This window comes from Vicugna pacos, chromosome 4 (assembly GCF_048564905.1).
Source record: "Vicugna pacos chromosome 4, VicPac4, whole genome shotgun sequence".
NCBI lineage: Eukaryota > Metazoa > Chordata > Mammalia > Artiodactyla > Camelidae > Vicugna > Vicugna pacos.
This window is the reverse complement of record NC_132990.1, coordinates 24,825,017-24,841,218: the sequence shown is the minus strand read 5'-3', so window position 1 is coordinate 24,841,218 and position 16,202 is coordinate 24,825,017. Positions and strand designations below refer to the sequence as shown.

General features: G+C 39.5%; 1 protein-coding gene across 5 annotated transcripts in view; it reads right to left on the bottom strand.

Annotated features, from left to right (window-relative positions):
- Positions 1-16,202, bottom strand: part of FREM1 (FRAS1 related extracellular matrix 1) — a 175,955-nt gene that overhangs the window by 72,108 nt on the left and 87,645 nt on the right. For 4 of the 5 annotated variants that reach the window (XM_072959410.1, XM_072959409.1, XM_072959411.1 and 1 more), the window contains exons 14-18: positions 14,272-14,480; positions 11,977-12,070; positions 8,711-8,963; positions 4,169-4,363; positions 2,896-3,081 (exon numbers count right to left, since the gene is read on the bottom strand). In XM_072959410.1, coding sequence (XP_072815511.1) covers positions 2,896-3,081; positions 4,169-4,363; positions 8,711-8,963; positions 11,977-12,070; positions 14,272-14,480 — 937 coding nt within the window. The other variant, XM_072959413.1, reaches the window with a different exon arrangement.

Sequence of the window (16,202 nt, the reverse complement as noted above, 5' to 3'; positions counted from 1 at the left end):
ATAGTTTTCTTGTTTTTCTAGTTTCTTGAGGTATAAAGTTAGGTCACTTACTTTTTTAATGTAGCCTTAAAACTTTTTTCTTAGCACTGTTTTTGCTGCATCCTGTATGTTTTGGCGTGTCGTGTTTCCATAGTTAACTTGCTTTAAGATTTTAAAATTTCTTTTTTTAAATTTAATCTTTGATCCATTGGTTATTCAGGAGTGCGTTCTTTAATTTTCACATAATTGTGAATTATCTAGTTACCTCCTATTATTGGTCTGAATTTCATACCATACTTTTCTGACAGCAGCTTTTAAAAATGCTAAAAAAAAAAAATTGAGAATGAGACGAGTGAGCGCCACTGGATTTATTCTGTCACAGTATTCTGTGTTGCTATGTGGTCAGAAAAGATACTTGATACTATTTCACTCCTTTTCAACTTGCTAAGACTTGTTTTAGGACTCATTATATGATCTACCCTGGAGACTGTTTCCCGTGCACTTGAGAAAAATGTGTATTCTGCTCTTGTTGGATGAAAGGTATGTACATGTCTGTTAGGTTCATGTGGTCTAAGATACAGATCGAGTCTCATGGTTCCTGATTGATTTTCCAGCTGGATGATCTATCCGTTGTTGAAAATGGAGTACTGATGTCCCTGGAATTACTGTATCCTGTGTATTACCCTCTGCAGATCTGTTAGTATTTGCTTAGTACATTTAGATACTCCGATGTTGTGTGCATATATATTTACAACTATTATATTCTTTTGATGAACTAACCCCTTGATTATTATACAATGACCTTATTTGGCTCTTGTTACAGTTTTGACTTCAAGCCTATTTTATCTATTATGAGTAAATGTACCCTTGCTCTCTTTTGGTTCCCATTTGCATGGAATATCTTTTTCCACCTCTTCATTTTGAGTCTATGTGTGTCCCTGAAGCTGAAGAGAGTTTCTTTAAGGCAGCGTATAGTTGGGTTTTGTTTTTTCTCTCCATTCAGTCACTCTATTACTGCAACTAACCTTAAACCCAGCTTCCCTCATATTTAAGATGGATATGCCTCAAAGTGTATTTAGAGAATAATTTATCTCATTTACTTTTAAAGTGCTGGTTTTGGACAATTTTGGTTTTGGTGTCTGTTTTTGTTTTGGTTGGTTGGCTTTTGTCTGAAATACCAGAGCTATTTTAGAATCTGAGACACACTTTAATATCAATACTAATATCATTACCTTCAACACTTCCATGGTATAATTCCTAATATTTTCTACCAGTAGCTTTTAAAAGTGCTAAAAAGACAACAGTGAGAATGAGATCAGTGAGCACCACCAGATTTATTCTATCACTATGTTGTTTTGAGGGACTTTTAAAACATTATTTCTTCCATATTTATTCTATATTTTTCATAAGTGAAGCTTCCATTCATTTTGAAATAAACTCTCATAAATGGGGAGATATAAAATAAAATGATAAAACTCCTAGAAGAGAACACAGGCAAAACAGTTTCTGACATAAATCATAGGAAGGTTTCCTTAGCTCAGTCTCCCAAGGCAATAGAAATAAAAGCAAAAATGAACAAATGGGATCTAATTAAACTTATAAGCTTTGCACAGCAAAGGAAACCATAAGCAAAATGAAAGGACAACTTTTGGACTGGGAGAAAATAGTTGCAAATGATGTGACCAACAAGGGCTTAATTTCTAAAATATACAAACAGCTCACACAACTCAGTAACAACAACAAAAAATAAACAACCCAATCAAAAACTGAGCAGAAGACCTAAACAGACATATCTCCAAAGAAGACATGCAGATGTCCAATAGGCACATGAAGAGATGCTCAATATCACTAATTATTAGAAAAATGCAAATCAAAACTACAGTGAGGTAGCACCTCACACCAGTCATAATGCTCATCATCAAAAAGTCTACAAATAATAAATGCTGGAGTGGGTGTAGAGAAAAGGGAACCCTCCTGCACTACTGGCAGGAATTTAATTTGGTGCAGCCATTATGGGAAACAGTATGGAGATTCTTCAAAAAAAAAAAACTAAAAATAGAGTTACTGTATGATCCAGCAATCTCACTCCTGGGCATGAACCCAGAGAAAATTCTAATTCAAAAAGATACACACACCTCAATGTTCACAGCAGCACTATTTACAATAGCCAAGACATGGAAGCAACCTAAATGTCCCTTGATAGGCGATTGGATAAAGAAGATGTGAGGGGTGTGTGCGTGCATATGTGTACACATAGATACAGATATAGATATCTCAACAATGGAACACTACTCAGCCATAAAAAAGAATGAAATAATACCATCGGCACCAGAATGGATGGACCTAGGGATTATCATACTAAATGAAGTAAGTCAGACAGAGAAAGACAGAGATCATCTGATAGCACTTATATGTGGCAACTAAAATATGATACAAGTGAACTTATTTACAAAGTAGAAACAGAATCACATACATAGAAAACAAACTCATGGTTACCAAAGAGGAAAGGTTTAGGGGGAGGGATAAATTAGGAGTCTGGGATAAGTAGATACAAACTACTATAAACAAAATAGATAAACAACAAGGACCTATTGTATAGCACAGGGAACTATATTCAATATCTTATAATAACCTATAATGGAAAAGAAGGTGAAAAAGAATATACGTATAGATCTGAATCACTTTGCTGTAGACCAGAAACTAACACAACACTGTGAATCAGCTATACTTTAATTAAAAAAAAATTAAAATGAAAAACAGTAATATTCAAAAGCATCAGCAATAATAGTAATTCCTTGAATGTATATAGTGCTTTGAACATTTCTGAACTCCTAACCCAGTTACCAAACATGACCTGACCAATCAGATTCACACACACATAGGCAAATTACTGCCGGACACGAACTGATGACTTACCTATGCTGATGCCTGAATTGCTTTTTTCAAAACCTGCAGAAGGGAGTGTATTTTCAAGGTAGCCAAACTGGGGAGGAGAAACCAAAACAAACTCCAAGTCATCTGCTGCAGTGTCGGGGTCAGTGGCAGACAAATGGTTAATGGTAAGGGCTGCTGAGAGAGCCTCATCTACGGTGAACATGGTGCCTGCATCCAAAAAATGACACAATTATGACTTAGCATGAAATCCTCTAATCAGAAGAGTGAGGACAAAAGGGAGTGATTGAAATTCCAATTCAGGGAAGCCTCCTATATGCAAATATACTTCCACGGGAGATGTTCATTTTCTTTGGCGTAATTCCCCTTACAGTGAAAATATTCAGGGGTAACGGGTGGAATTTAATTTGACTTATGGGATGATATTTTTTTCTTGTATAAGCAAGCCAGACAATAATGGAAAGACAGCAGAAATACTAAATGCTGCAGTACAGCCCTTCAGTCATTCTCAAGGAACTCTGATTTCCCCTGTGTCTCTATAGAAGTGACAAATGAAAATAAGAATTGCCAAACTGTTTTAATGATAAGCCACTAAATGTGGTTTATGTTCTCTTCAAGATCAGTTGTTACCTCTGTTTGTCAGAGCGTTAATTGCCTGAGAACTATTATGAATTGCTCATAACGAACATTTTTTCATGGCTTGGTGCTTAATTATTCTGCAGGGAGAATGCTTCCTTTCCAGAACACTGCTTGGGAGATAGTTTGCAAATTATAATAACATTCATACATATGCTTGCATTTTTTTTCTGAGAGACAGAACATATACATAATGCCTATGAAGAGATGACTTTCTAAAAAGCAAATAAGGTTAAATATATATAAATGATCTCTCTGGTATACTCACTCTGTTCTAATAGAACTTATTATGGATGAAATAAATTACACTTTCTCCAGCAGGCAAATTATATTTTCCCATGTGAAATAAACCCAGAATATTTGAGGATTACAATGTTTTCCTCATTCTAACACATGCACAGACACACACACACTTGCATTTTCTCTCCATACAGGATTATCTAAGTTTTTAAACAAGTCAATTCTTTGCCCTATAATCTTTTCAAGATTGGGGCAGAGGGAGGGTGCGGTTTCCAGAAATTTATGTTGAGGCAATTATTGGAGGCAACTCTGTATGGTGGTTTTCTATTTTGACTATAAGGAAAGTGCATCATTATTTCCCTGGACCATAGGTATGACACTAGTTGAGATAATAGAACTTTAAGAGAAAAAACACTGTCACCTCTTGCAATTGAAGGTGACTGGTTGTCCACTGGAAGCACTGTGATGTTGAGATCATACACTGGAAAGGACTCATGAAGAGGGACAGGTGGGTGAGGTCCACCGTAGCAACAGCCATTCACAAAAGGGCCAGCTTCTCTGTCCGAAACCACCAATGTAATGGTGTCAAAACAAGGCACCAGGCCAATCTCTCCACCTGGAAGACACAACTCTAGCTGAAGCCTGACTTTTACAAAATGTGGAATACCAAGATGAAATCTACTCACACCTCTTCCACAAGCATAGAATATCGAGGAAAGGAATTTACGTGGGGAAAATGTCACACTCAGTTTCTTCACTATGAAATTAAATAGAGTCACGAAAATGACGCAAGAACGCTTGCCCGTCTGTTGCCTCTGGTGAAATCTGTGCCAGCCAGCCATCACCACATGGAGGGGCAAAACGGGGCTAACAAGGGTCTGGCAGTTCACAAATGAACAAGGGAGAGACACGAAGCTTGACTCGTGATGGTTTCACTCCTCCCTCATAGTTGTTGGTGTGAGGACCTGCCTCGGGGAAACAGAAAGCACCGTTGTTCCTCTGGTAACTGTCTTCCCATTTGCATTTACCACCTTCAATGAACAACCGTCAACTACAGAAGAAGCGGGATAGGTGAGATACAAAGATAATCCACGCTTCATCATTCGTTTCATGGCCACGATGTTAGCAAAACAGCAACAGCACCTGGAAAAGAAGTGGCATTCACTTTCACTTTCATTTTCTTTCCACTCTTTAGAGCTTTTATCTATGGATTCAGAATGGCCTGAAATTAGGCAGGGAGAGGAGGAAGGGAGAAAACATCAGGACTATATAGTTGGTCAGTAAACAGGAGCATCTGCTCTTGGGTTCTGACTAGCGGCACAGAGGTCGGCGTGCCTGCTAAGGGGACAGAAAGGTTCTGCAGGTGTGCTTTCAGGAATGCTCAGGCATCACTCTGAAAGTGCCAAGAGGGAAGCAATTATGTTTGAAATTTTGATGAGACTGGGGCGCAAAAGATCAGGGGCGTCAATCCTTTCCACAAGACGCACCGGTCAAGTCTGCAGAGCACTGTGCTTGGCGTTGTCCTACGTGCTTGAAAAAAATGACAAGGAAAAGCTAGAGATGATATTATTGAGAAAGCGAATGATTAAAGGATAAGAAAATGGGGCTTATAAAAAAAACAGAAGTGAAGTTGAGAGAGTCAGAATTAATCAACCTGCAACTTTGGGAAAAGTGAAAAAATAAGACGTCTCTTATCTATTCATATTTATAAAAAACAAATTGGCATAAAGCTTATTTATCCATCATTCACTTGATAAATATGTATTTAATGCCTATTATGAGACAACTAGTGCCCTGCATGCTCCCGGAGAGAAAAAGGCAGACATGATGAAAATGTCCAAAGACCTACTACGTGCCAGGAGCTGACAAAGTCTAATAGCAGAGAAAGAAATGCAGCTGGATTTGAATAGCACGGACGTGTGTATACATTAAGTAGAACCATATGCAATTGCTCCTATTAAGTCAATTTTTACCTATTAAATGGAAAATTCATATATCTCAGCCTGATTATGTACCAGGTGCTGAGGGTGGAGAAGGAAGAGAGTGCCGGCTGACAGTGCCATGGGGGCAGGGCACACTTGCCAGAGAAAGTCAGGGAAGTCTTTCCAGATGGCTTTGCCGGCTTTGCACTGACCGTTAAACGATGTGTACTGTGCAAGGCAGATAAGGCAAAGAATTGGGAGACGGGAGAGAGGACCTGTAGGGAGAGGGAGTTGGGAAGAGAAGTGGAAAAATCATTCTAGGAAAAGAAAACAGCTTTTTAAAAAAAGCAAACACAGTACTTTCAGTAACTGTAATTTCAATTTAATAGAAGCATAGGATATATTTACAGAAAGAGCTGGAAAATTTGGCTGAGGGTTAAGCCATGAAAAATGCTACAACACAGGTGGAAGAATTCTCTACCTTGAAATGAAATACCGTCTAAAGATACAATTTACACTTAAAACCGTTAACTGTAGTGTTATTTAACAGAAAATTTGAACTTCATATTTAATGTTTGGAGAATAGCAAATTAATCACGTATTTTTACAACATAAAAGATACTCAGTCATCAAAACATGTTTACAATAACCTGATAACATTTAATAAATATTTTGATAAACATTTTAGGTAATAATCTAAATGAAAAAAGTAATCTATAAAGCTGCACAGACACCATGATTACAACTATATTAAAAATCATGGTTAGAAAAAAGAAAAGAAAATACTGAAATGCTGAAATGTTAAGAGCAATTATGTCTAAGAGGTAAATATAGTGAGTTTTCAAACTTCGCTATACTTTTCCAAGTTTTCTGCAGTGAGCAAGTATTATTCTCGTAATCAGAGAAAGCAAACAAAATAACGATCACGTGATTATTCTCTGGTGATCTTCATAACCAGAGAATAGAGGCTCAAGAATAAGGCCACTGAAATTCTAGATCCTCCAGTACCATGGTCCTCTTTACTCAGCTAGCTGCTGAGAAGCAACTGGTTGATAATCGGGAAACTTTTACTATTAACAACATAATTGTCTTAGGGAGTCTACTTCAGCACTAAATAACTGCCAACTGAATAACAGAGTGAACATTACAAGGAAATGTAACATTCAAATAACAAAACACCTTGTGAATACAGTATTTCTGCTAATTTAGTAGCAAAACAGAAAACTGTCTAACTGAAGTAATTTGCCCTCATGTCCTACCAGGTCTTATGAAAAAAAAATGTGTTCACACTCCCTTACAAGGGCATCACTGCAGAATAGAGTTATAAATATGTATATGCACTGTTTAGCACCTGAACAAGCCACAGGAAGAGAAGACAGATTCACCTCTCCCCTAATTTATCCCTGCCACGCGAGCCTGCCAAAGATGCTAAAATTATGGAACAAACAACAACCATTGGTCTTTGGATCGCTTTTCTGCTAATTCCTTTGAAATCTTTTGGGGAAATCAAAAAGCAGCACCAAGCTGTGAACTCTTGAGAGACACTGAGAGACATCCGGCAAGTAGAATAAGCTCCTCAGGACAAGGAAAGAGCCAATGAAATCTTTCGTAGGACTTAACATAGAGAAGAAGATACGCAGATGCCATGCAAAGAAAAAAGATGTCTAGCGGAGTGATTAAAATGTGCCCCACTAGTTGGCCATGAGACAACTGGTACTAAAAAATCACTGTTTTCAGAAGTAAAGATGAAAATATTATTTCAAAATGTTTTCTCTTGTGTCCCAATTGATCCCTAGCTATCTCAGTCCCCCTCCTTGAGTTCCCTCCCCACCTCACTGCTTGTATCCCCTCTCTGCCTCTTCAAACAAGAAATGATTTGAATTCTGATTCTTCATTTCTGGTATCACTCACCTGGCCTCACAGCCCCAATCATGCTTCTCCCATGGAATTTACAGGTTAGAGAGGCATGTGGATGAGTAAGCATGAAATCGTAACGGAGAGCTATAAAAGTTAGTTAGAGGACGTATGTGGTGCTGTTGCTGACGAAGTGCCCACAACCCAGAGATCAGAGATGTGTGAGAGGTGAGGATGTGATGATGTACCCATGTGTCACCGTGTTATCTTAACATGCGAATGGGTTTGTCTACTTCTTTAATCAAAAATCCTTCATGTCAGGGTCTGGATTATATTCCTTTGCAGCCCACAGTGCCTAGCCCTGTGCCTTGCAGATATCAGATGCTGAATTAACATTTTCTTTATGTGCACATTCTACATAAGGCACACATGTCACCTGGGTAACAATACAAGGCAGCACTAGAAATGTAACTACAATGCAAATAAACAGGCATGTACTATATCTCCGATCTGTGTCCACCACTGTCACCTGCTGTGGGCAAGTTACACAAAGTCTAAGACATCATCTTGACTTTTCAAGACCTCAAAGTGGGGAGGGGATAGCTCAGTGGTAGAGTGCCTGCTTAGCATGCACGAGGTTCTGGGTTCAATCCCCAGTACTTCAAATAAGTAAGTAAGAAAGTAAATAAATAAATAAATAAACCTAAATATCCACCCCCCTGCAAAAAATAGGGGGCAGACCAGTTACTTCTTAGGAGCTGGTTGAAAATCAGGAAACTTTAAATATTAACAACATAATTATCTTAGGGAGTCTACTTCAGGCATTTCTGTTATGATTTATGGAGCCAGAAGCTGTGATGGTCAAATAGCCTTCTTCAAACTGACCAAAAGAGGGATAAGGACAACCCAGGCTGAACAGAAGGTCTGTGTAGAAGCATGGGGAACAGAACAGCAATGACACTTGCTCTTTCTCCACTCTCTAAAATTCATTGTATTACTGAGGTCAAGAAATATTTCTGACCATGGTGATCATATTTGAAAAGTGGGATACAGATGGCTGCTGCTGCTGTTTTAATGGAAGCAAGCGTTTAGACTGCTAGATTGTCAGACCCACAGCAAGCAGCGGGCTAAGACCGCCGTGTTGCTGCGTCCTTGCACTCGGATTAGCGCTAAGTGCTGTCGCTTACCTGTGTGTTTGTACGTCACGTCCCCTGCGACAACATCTCCCTGCAAGAACTGATGCACCGTGACTCCACCTTTCCTCACGGTCCCGTGCTGAGGCTCTCGAACAATCATGAACATCAGTTTCAAATCATCACTGTCCACGTCAGTAGCAAAAATGTACTCAGAGGTGATAACCACCTCTTCGCCCTCTGAACAACGCATCGTGGGGGTGAGGTCCGCCTTTAGGACCGGTGGCTCATCGTTTACAGGGAACACCTAGGCAGGAAATAATAATGCATGTTTTCAAGAAAAAAGGAAGCAATGACAAATTGCCCACCTGGTAACCCACAGCTCTTAGTAATAATGGCAGGCATTTTCGATCTTCCAGACACGTGAGACAATAGCCGTGGAATTTGGCCAAGCAGTCTGCATCTTTTAACTTTCCCCATATGAAGCATCCTGTAAGAAATGATCCACATGAGAGACATTTTGGGTAGGAATGGGAGAGGATGGTTATGGTTTGAGACTCAAAGCTGTCATTTGTTTCTAGACAGACAAAATATAAAAGTAATATAAAGCATCCTTCCCCAAAGCCCCTCTCCTCCTTCGTTAAATCCACACATGTTCCAGAGGAAATCTGGGCCTGGTGCTCTGACGCACATACATTTACAACATTGGAGTTATTTCTATTTCAAATTACTGGGTGATTACAAAGCTTTCCTCCACCCTCATCTTCCTGCCGCCCAAGAAGTTTCTCTGGACTTAAAATAAGCAGCAGTTGTATTTCAAACATTTTGAGTTAAATCTGAAACTCCATAACCATTAAATCAAGGCCTGCTTTTGACTTAATAAAACATTTTTCTCTCACTGTCATGAAAATAAAACTCCAAGTAGAAAGGAAAGGAAAGCCACATGGGATCACACTGGCTCTCTGAATTTAAAAAGATTTTGTAAAAAAAAATTGAGATGTCTTCTAAGACATCTGAGTTCACAGTCACAACTTGATGCACGTTTATCTATCAAGTCTGGCCTGTGAATACTCTCACACCTACGCTTCTTCCTTCCCCCATGCTTCAGCCACTGTGATCTTTTTAAAATGCAGCTTTCATCAAGTCACTGCCCTGAGGGAATCTTCGATGGTTTCCCAGTGTTTCTCCTGTGGTGTCTTGGCCTCATCTCACACAATAGGGTGCCTTTGCCACTCCTTTCCACTTGTACCCCAAGACACAGTGCTCCTCGCACGTCAGCTCTCTGCACCATCTCTGCATCCTCTCCCTGCCCCTTGCCGGGGATGCTCCCCACAGCTCTTGGCTTGGCTACCTCCTCCTCCCGGTTACATGTGGATGCCTCCAGGAAAACTTCCTTGAAACTCAGACTTGCTTAGAAACTTCTATTGTTTACTGCCTTTTGGTGTCCCATTTATTGGTAAGAACACATCCACATTTTAACTAATTAATTAATTAATTATTTCAATGACAACCTGCTTAAAGCCTGCCCTCATCCCATGCCTGTAAAGCCCTGAAAGAACAGGGACTTTAATTTGTCTTGCTCACCATCACACCCCAAGCATTTAGCTTAGGACCTGGCATATAGAAGACATTTATTATGAATTTATGGAATAAATGAATAAACAAGTGAACGTAACTACGCATATCTACCCTGGTTTCTTACCCCGCTATTTCAACAGGCGAACAACTCTACAACAAACATATATGAAATTATGTTGACACTTTCCTTTAACAGGTAGAGTGATGGGGTGATAGAAACCCAGGCTTATTTATTTAATTAAAGGTAGAAAAAGTATGCAATACTCTATTCTATTTTTTATTAACTTATTAGGAAACAGTATCTTTGTTCAAGTCCTCTGAGTAGGTTCATTAAAGATCCCCTTTATTATTGTGCTTGATTCCCCCCCTCCGGTTCGATCTCTCCAGTACATTCATGATAACCATCGTGCAGCAATTCACAAAACAGCCTCGGCTTTCAAATGCACGGAAGCAAGAGAGATAAAAGCATTCCTCCTGGATTTAAAAAAAAATCACACATAATTGTCCAAATTTTGACTGTACCTCCAACTGGCTTTCAAAGGCCTTGCACTTTTGTCTAAAAAGTTAACAATAATAACAGATTTTTCCTTAAATTCACTGCTTATCCTTAATAAAATGGTCATGGATAGGAGATAGGGTTAGATTTTTTACCTAAAATTTGCTTTTCGAGAAAAAACATAACTCATAAAAGCTTCTTCTATATGTACAAGTCTGCCAGTGAAGGAAAGTCTCCTTTTTGAAGCTGAAATAATATAACTGCTTTTCATGTAGATATAAGGCTGTCATAAGAATTAAGTGGAAAAACGGAAGGAAGGGTCTCCAAGTTGTGACTGGCGTGAATAAACATGCAGAAATGTTAGCAAGAGTGATAATTACAGTCACCTGGTAGTTTAGAACAGTGGCCATGGTGAGGAGGACGGAACGCTGGCCTAGGTACCAGAGCGGAGATGCCAGCCAGGTCCACACAGTCAAGCTAATGGTTTCAGACAAGTTATTGAGGCTTCTTGGACCTAAGTTTCCTTTGCTATAAAGTGGTGACCATTCCCTCTCTGTTTACTTCTTAAAACACTATATGGATGTGATCGTTTTTAATTATTATTATTAATTTAAAAATACTAATTATCAATAATTCTTATTAATTATAAAATATCTTACAAACACATTATTATTACTACTACTAATAATTTTACATCAGAAAGATCTGATACAATTCAAACAGAAATAGAATTTGTTACTGTTAAAATAATTAGTGGGTCTCAAGAAGCATGATAATTCTTCTGCGGACATTCCTACATTACCAACAAAAAAAAAATACCTGTAAATCCTATGAGTTACGCTTGTGGACTCGGTGGTCACTCAACAAAGAAACTCGAGGTTCCCACCTGGACTTTGAGCACGTACTCAGCCTTTATGTGCAGATTTTCCTTCATTTGTCAAAACGGGAAAAATGATCATCTCAGGGCAACGGCATACAGTACAGGAATTCACAGCCTTAAATTAAGGCTCTGGGCTTGAGGTCAGAGTAGGTCTACCTTTAAATGGACTGGAGTGAGAAACCAGTATGCCCATTTCACCAGTATAACTTTGCTCTCTCCTGCCTGTCCCGACACACTCAAAGACATAAGCAGGCATCTTCTTGCTTTGGAGTCTGTGTGTTTCAATTTCTATCAGAGAGACCCTAAGGGGCTTCCAAACCAGAAAGCCCATTTCTGTATGAACCAGGGAGGAACCTTTCTACGTACCTCTACGTACAGCACACATTCTGCTGGGTTTGTGCCATCTGTGACCTCCAAGAGCATGTCATCCTGCAGTACCTCAGATCCATCGTGCTGATACCTGTGGGGACGACGGTTGTCACTAGCCTCTCAAGGCCACTGTGAGGCTGCACTGAGATTCCCGTCACAAGAGCTTTTCCATGGTTTGGGCCATATGTTCAATAAGTAATAGTAACCAAAAAACCCCCAGCATAATCATGAAGTCACATATTTAACTGCTGAATTATCTCTGAATGTGAAACTGCTCCACCCTGGAAAAATGTGTCCTGTGCACTCATAATTTGTCCCCAGATCAAAAAGTAGCCCTTTGAGCTGTCATTGTAACAATGGGAACCAACTGGTGTAGCTTTACATACGTAGAGAAAACACTGCCTGGGGCCAAGGGGACACCGAGACTGAGCGATAGGCAGGTGAAAATGGGACGCTGCGTGGATTTCGGTGAGTCCCTCCCCCCCTTTGAAGGCTAATCCTCCTGCCTGTGCTCTGGACCTATTCAGCTCTTCCCTAAAACTTTATGTACAGATTGTTCATTGCCTCTCTCCCGCCATTTTCCCTTTTCCATTTACCAGCTCTTTTCCTCTCAATGTATAAAGATTCATGAATCTCCCCAGTCCTAAAAATATTTTTTCTTGATCTAGCCTAGGCCCTATTTTCTTTTCATTCTTGGTCAAGTTCCTTAAAGGAATTGTCTAATTCCAGACTTTCCATTTACTCTCCAGCCCACTGTAGTGATACGCAGTAAGTTCTAAACAGCTGTTGAGTTGAGCCAGAGTTTTAGCTTATCAATGATGTGTTCAAGGTACTCGGTTACGGAAGTAAGTTCTAGCAAATGAAATTAAAACTTGTATTAAAAATAGTGTAGCCCACCTCCTACTCCCTTTCCCTCCCAACACTGCCCCCTGTACTTTATTTTATCATGCTCCCTGATATTTTCATCAAAAATAGATGTCGTAATGTGATCACTCTATTTCACCGTGTTAATATCCCTAGAGGGGCCAAGTAGGTCTAGGAGCACACATCAAAAGGCATGGCTGTAGAGTTAGAAATTCTTCCAAAACCAGGCTCCTCCATATACCAGCTGAGTGACCTCAACCTCTTGGCACCTTAGTTAATTCAACTCTAATATGAGAATAGAGCCATCTACCTTGTCAGGCTGGTTGCTGTGAAGTTTAAATGAAAAAAAAAATTGCAAGCCTCTAGAAGAATGCTTGACCTATACGTGCTGTAAAATACTGACACTTTTTTTTTCTATCCATCATTCACTCCCTAGTAAGAATTACCTAAACAGAGCTTTCTTTCTAACATGAAGGTAAGAGCTGAGATCTTGAAAAAAAGGGAACTTTTAATGAGGATAAGAGTAGTGAAAAGAGGTTCAGATATTGGAGGCTGTAAGTAAAGCAGTGTAACTAGTCTGTTGGATGAAAATAACCTTCCTGTACACAAATTCCTCTTCCTAGTCAACTTCCCAATGTGGAGTAAAGCATTTAATGCCTAATACCTTCTACTATATTTTATCAAAAAGCCCAAAATTTCTATTTATAATTTGAACTTGTATAAGTGAGAAGTTAACCAGTATGTTTTTCTACCTGAGTACCTTACATTATTTCACAGAGAAGGTGTTTTACTAAATCTTATAGAAAGGTTTCTTACATAGCTCCGTTAAGGAGAAGAAATGAACGTCTTCACGGTGAGAGGAACTACTGTAGGACCATGAGGCAGGGGTTACTCCATCCCTGACTGTAAGAGACCCAAGGACAAGTCCATGTCCTAGCTTCCCAAATTAACCTACTTGTTTGCCCACAAATCCCCCTCCGAGTAGAATGGAATAAAAATTTATACTAAAGACATCGATCAACAGAATTCTATTCCAGAATTTCCAGGGTTATAAAATTGGCTTTTCTTAAAGACAAGTTCAATTATGCATATTAGCCTTATTGATTATTTCAGACTGTATTCGTCTAGGTTGACTGCTACCTCCTGTGATATGTGCAGATGCAGCAAATTTTATATTCGTGGTAATTAAATTTTTGTTGTTTAAATTTTCATAAAGTCATTCCCACTGGTACAGCAAGCCAGAGGGAAAGAAAATGTCTGGAGGGAAAATGAAAGGTTTGTCATTTCTAGTTTTCAACTGACCCTTGAAAATACTAAGTGGCATGTTGGTATCCCTGAAAGAATCAGACAAACTTCTTACAGTGCCTCACAATTAATTCAGATGGGAGCCAGAGCATGGAAGACAAAGAAGCCAGGAAATATTCTGACCTAACTTTTAAGGCATGGAGATCTCCCCAGGAAAATGTGGCCCCTATGTTTAGAGGAAATCCATTCAGTTCCACCCTTCCATGCCGAGGCTGTCTCTGCAGGGAGAGGCGAATGTTGTCCAGTTTGGTGTCCACGTCGGAAACCAGGACATGCTCTGTGCTGATGACACACTGACCTCCCTCAGCCACTCTTAGAGGGTTGGTAAATACCTAGAAAGAAGGAAGGAAACATTTAACATGTCGTGCTATGAAGCATACCTGAAGACAGAGCTCATTAAATCAATAGAAAACTTGTAGTATTGTCTTCACATGTCAATCAATTTTTCAAGAAAATGCTAAAGGGGACAAGTCCATTGCTGAACATCTTGGCTGGAAAATATTTTTAACTAAATGCTTCCAATTCTAAGCACCAATGTACACAAAGAACAAGGCAGATCTAGAAACCTGAAAGTATCTACACTTCACTGATCTCAGACCCAGTGCAGCAGAAGCAGCAATCAAATTTACCGTCAGTGGTGCTAAACCGAGAAAGTAGTAACATTCACCATCATGTCCACACCTACTATTGCCTGACATATTCTTACCTTAATCTACAAAATGAATGAAACCTGTATCAAATTCCCCTAAAGACTCCATCTCTTTTTTCACCCTAAAAATTCTTCAAGACTTGGGAGACTGATTGGAGCTTTCAAGTGTCAGGGTAGTGAGACAGAAGCAGAAGAGGGAAATTGAAGGTTGGAAATTGAAGACCCCATAGGAAACAGATTTATTCAAACATGAGACTGAAATATTAAAGCCATAAAGATAATTTTCTACAATAGGAAAACCCACTGCTCCAACGACTAAAGATTCGTTTGAAAGTAAAAAGTAAGCATGAAGGGTTTGGGATGTTTTACCACACGTTGGGAGTTGGCAAGAAGTGTCCCATGGTCAAACACATCTAGAAAATAGTCACATACATCACAGTAAAGAATCTTATGGTTACCGGTGGGAAAGGGGGTGGGGTGGGAATGGATAAACTGGGAGCTCGAGATTCGCAAATACTAATTACTATACATAAAACAGATAAACAGGTTTCTTCTGTACAGCACAGGGAACTATATTCAATATCCTGTAGTAACCTGTAATAAAAAAGAATATGGAAATGAATATATGTGTGTGTGTGTGTGCATATATATATATGACTGAAACATTATGCTGTATCTGGAAACTGACACAGTATACACTGACTATACCTCAATTAAAAAAAAGAAAAAAGAAAATAGTCACATACAATGTGGCACTTTGGAGATTTTATAAGACTCATGAGCGTATTTAGTGCTCTGAAACCCTACAGTAAGAAAATCTGCTCTCTTTGTTTAATATATCACTTTCCCCACTTTTTATTACTACACAGAAGCAAAAACAAGCAGAGACAGTTGAGGAACCAAATCATAAGCTGTGAAGGCCCGCACGGATGGTCTGCAGTGAGTGTCCTGCCAGTGTGAGGACACAGTGCTGTCCAAGGAAGCAGCAACTCCTTCCAGAGCAGCTGCTGCTCCCAGAAAGAAAAGCGTGTCCTGAGGAAAGAGCTGGTAAAGAGGGAGGGCCGAGAAACAGGCATAGAAAAGGAAGTGAACCAGAAATCACAGCCTCCACTCTGAGCCCAGCTCCATCTCCCCACCCAGCAGAGCACACCCAGCCCAGGGCAGCCCTTTGAATCATGAAAATGATGAAGCCAACCTCACTGGGACAGCTGCCTCGTATTCTTTAATAAACTACTTCCACCAGCAAAGGAAAACATAAAGAGCCTTTTCTCCCCACACCACTCACTCTCATCCTTCCCAGGTACCAAACTCTCATTTTACCAAACCTACCTTTTCACTGTTTGTAGGAGAAAGAAAGGGAGCTCTTACTTAGAGAGGAGCACTATCACTGAGACATGGTGCACGT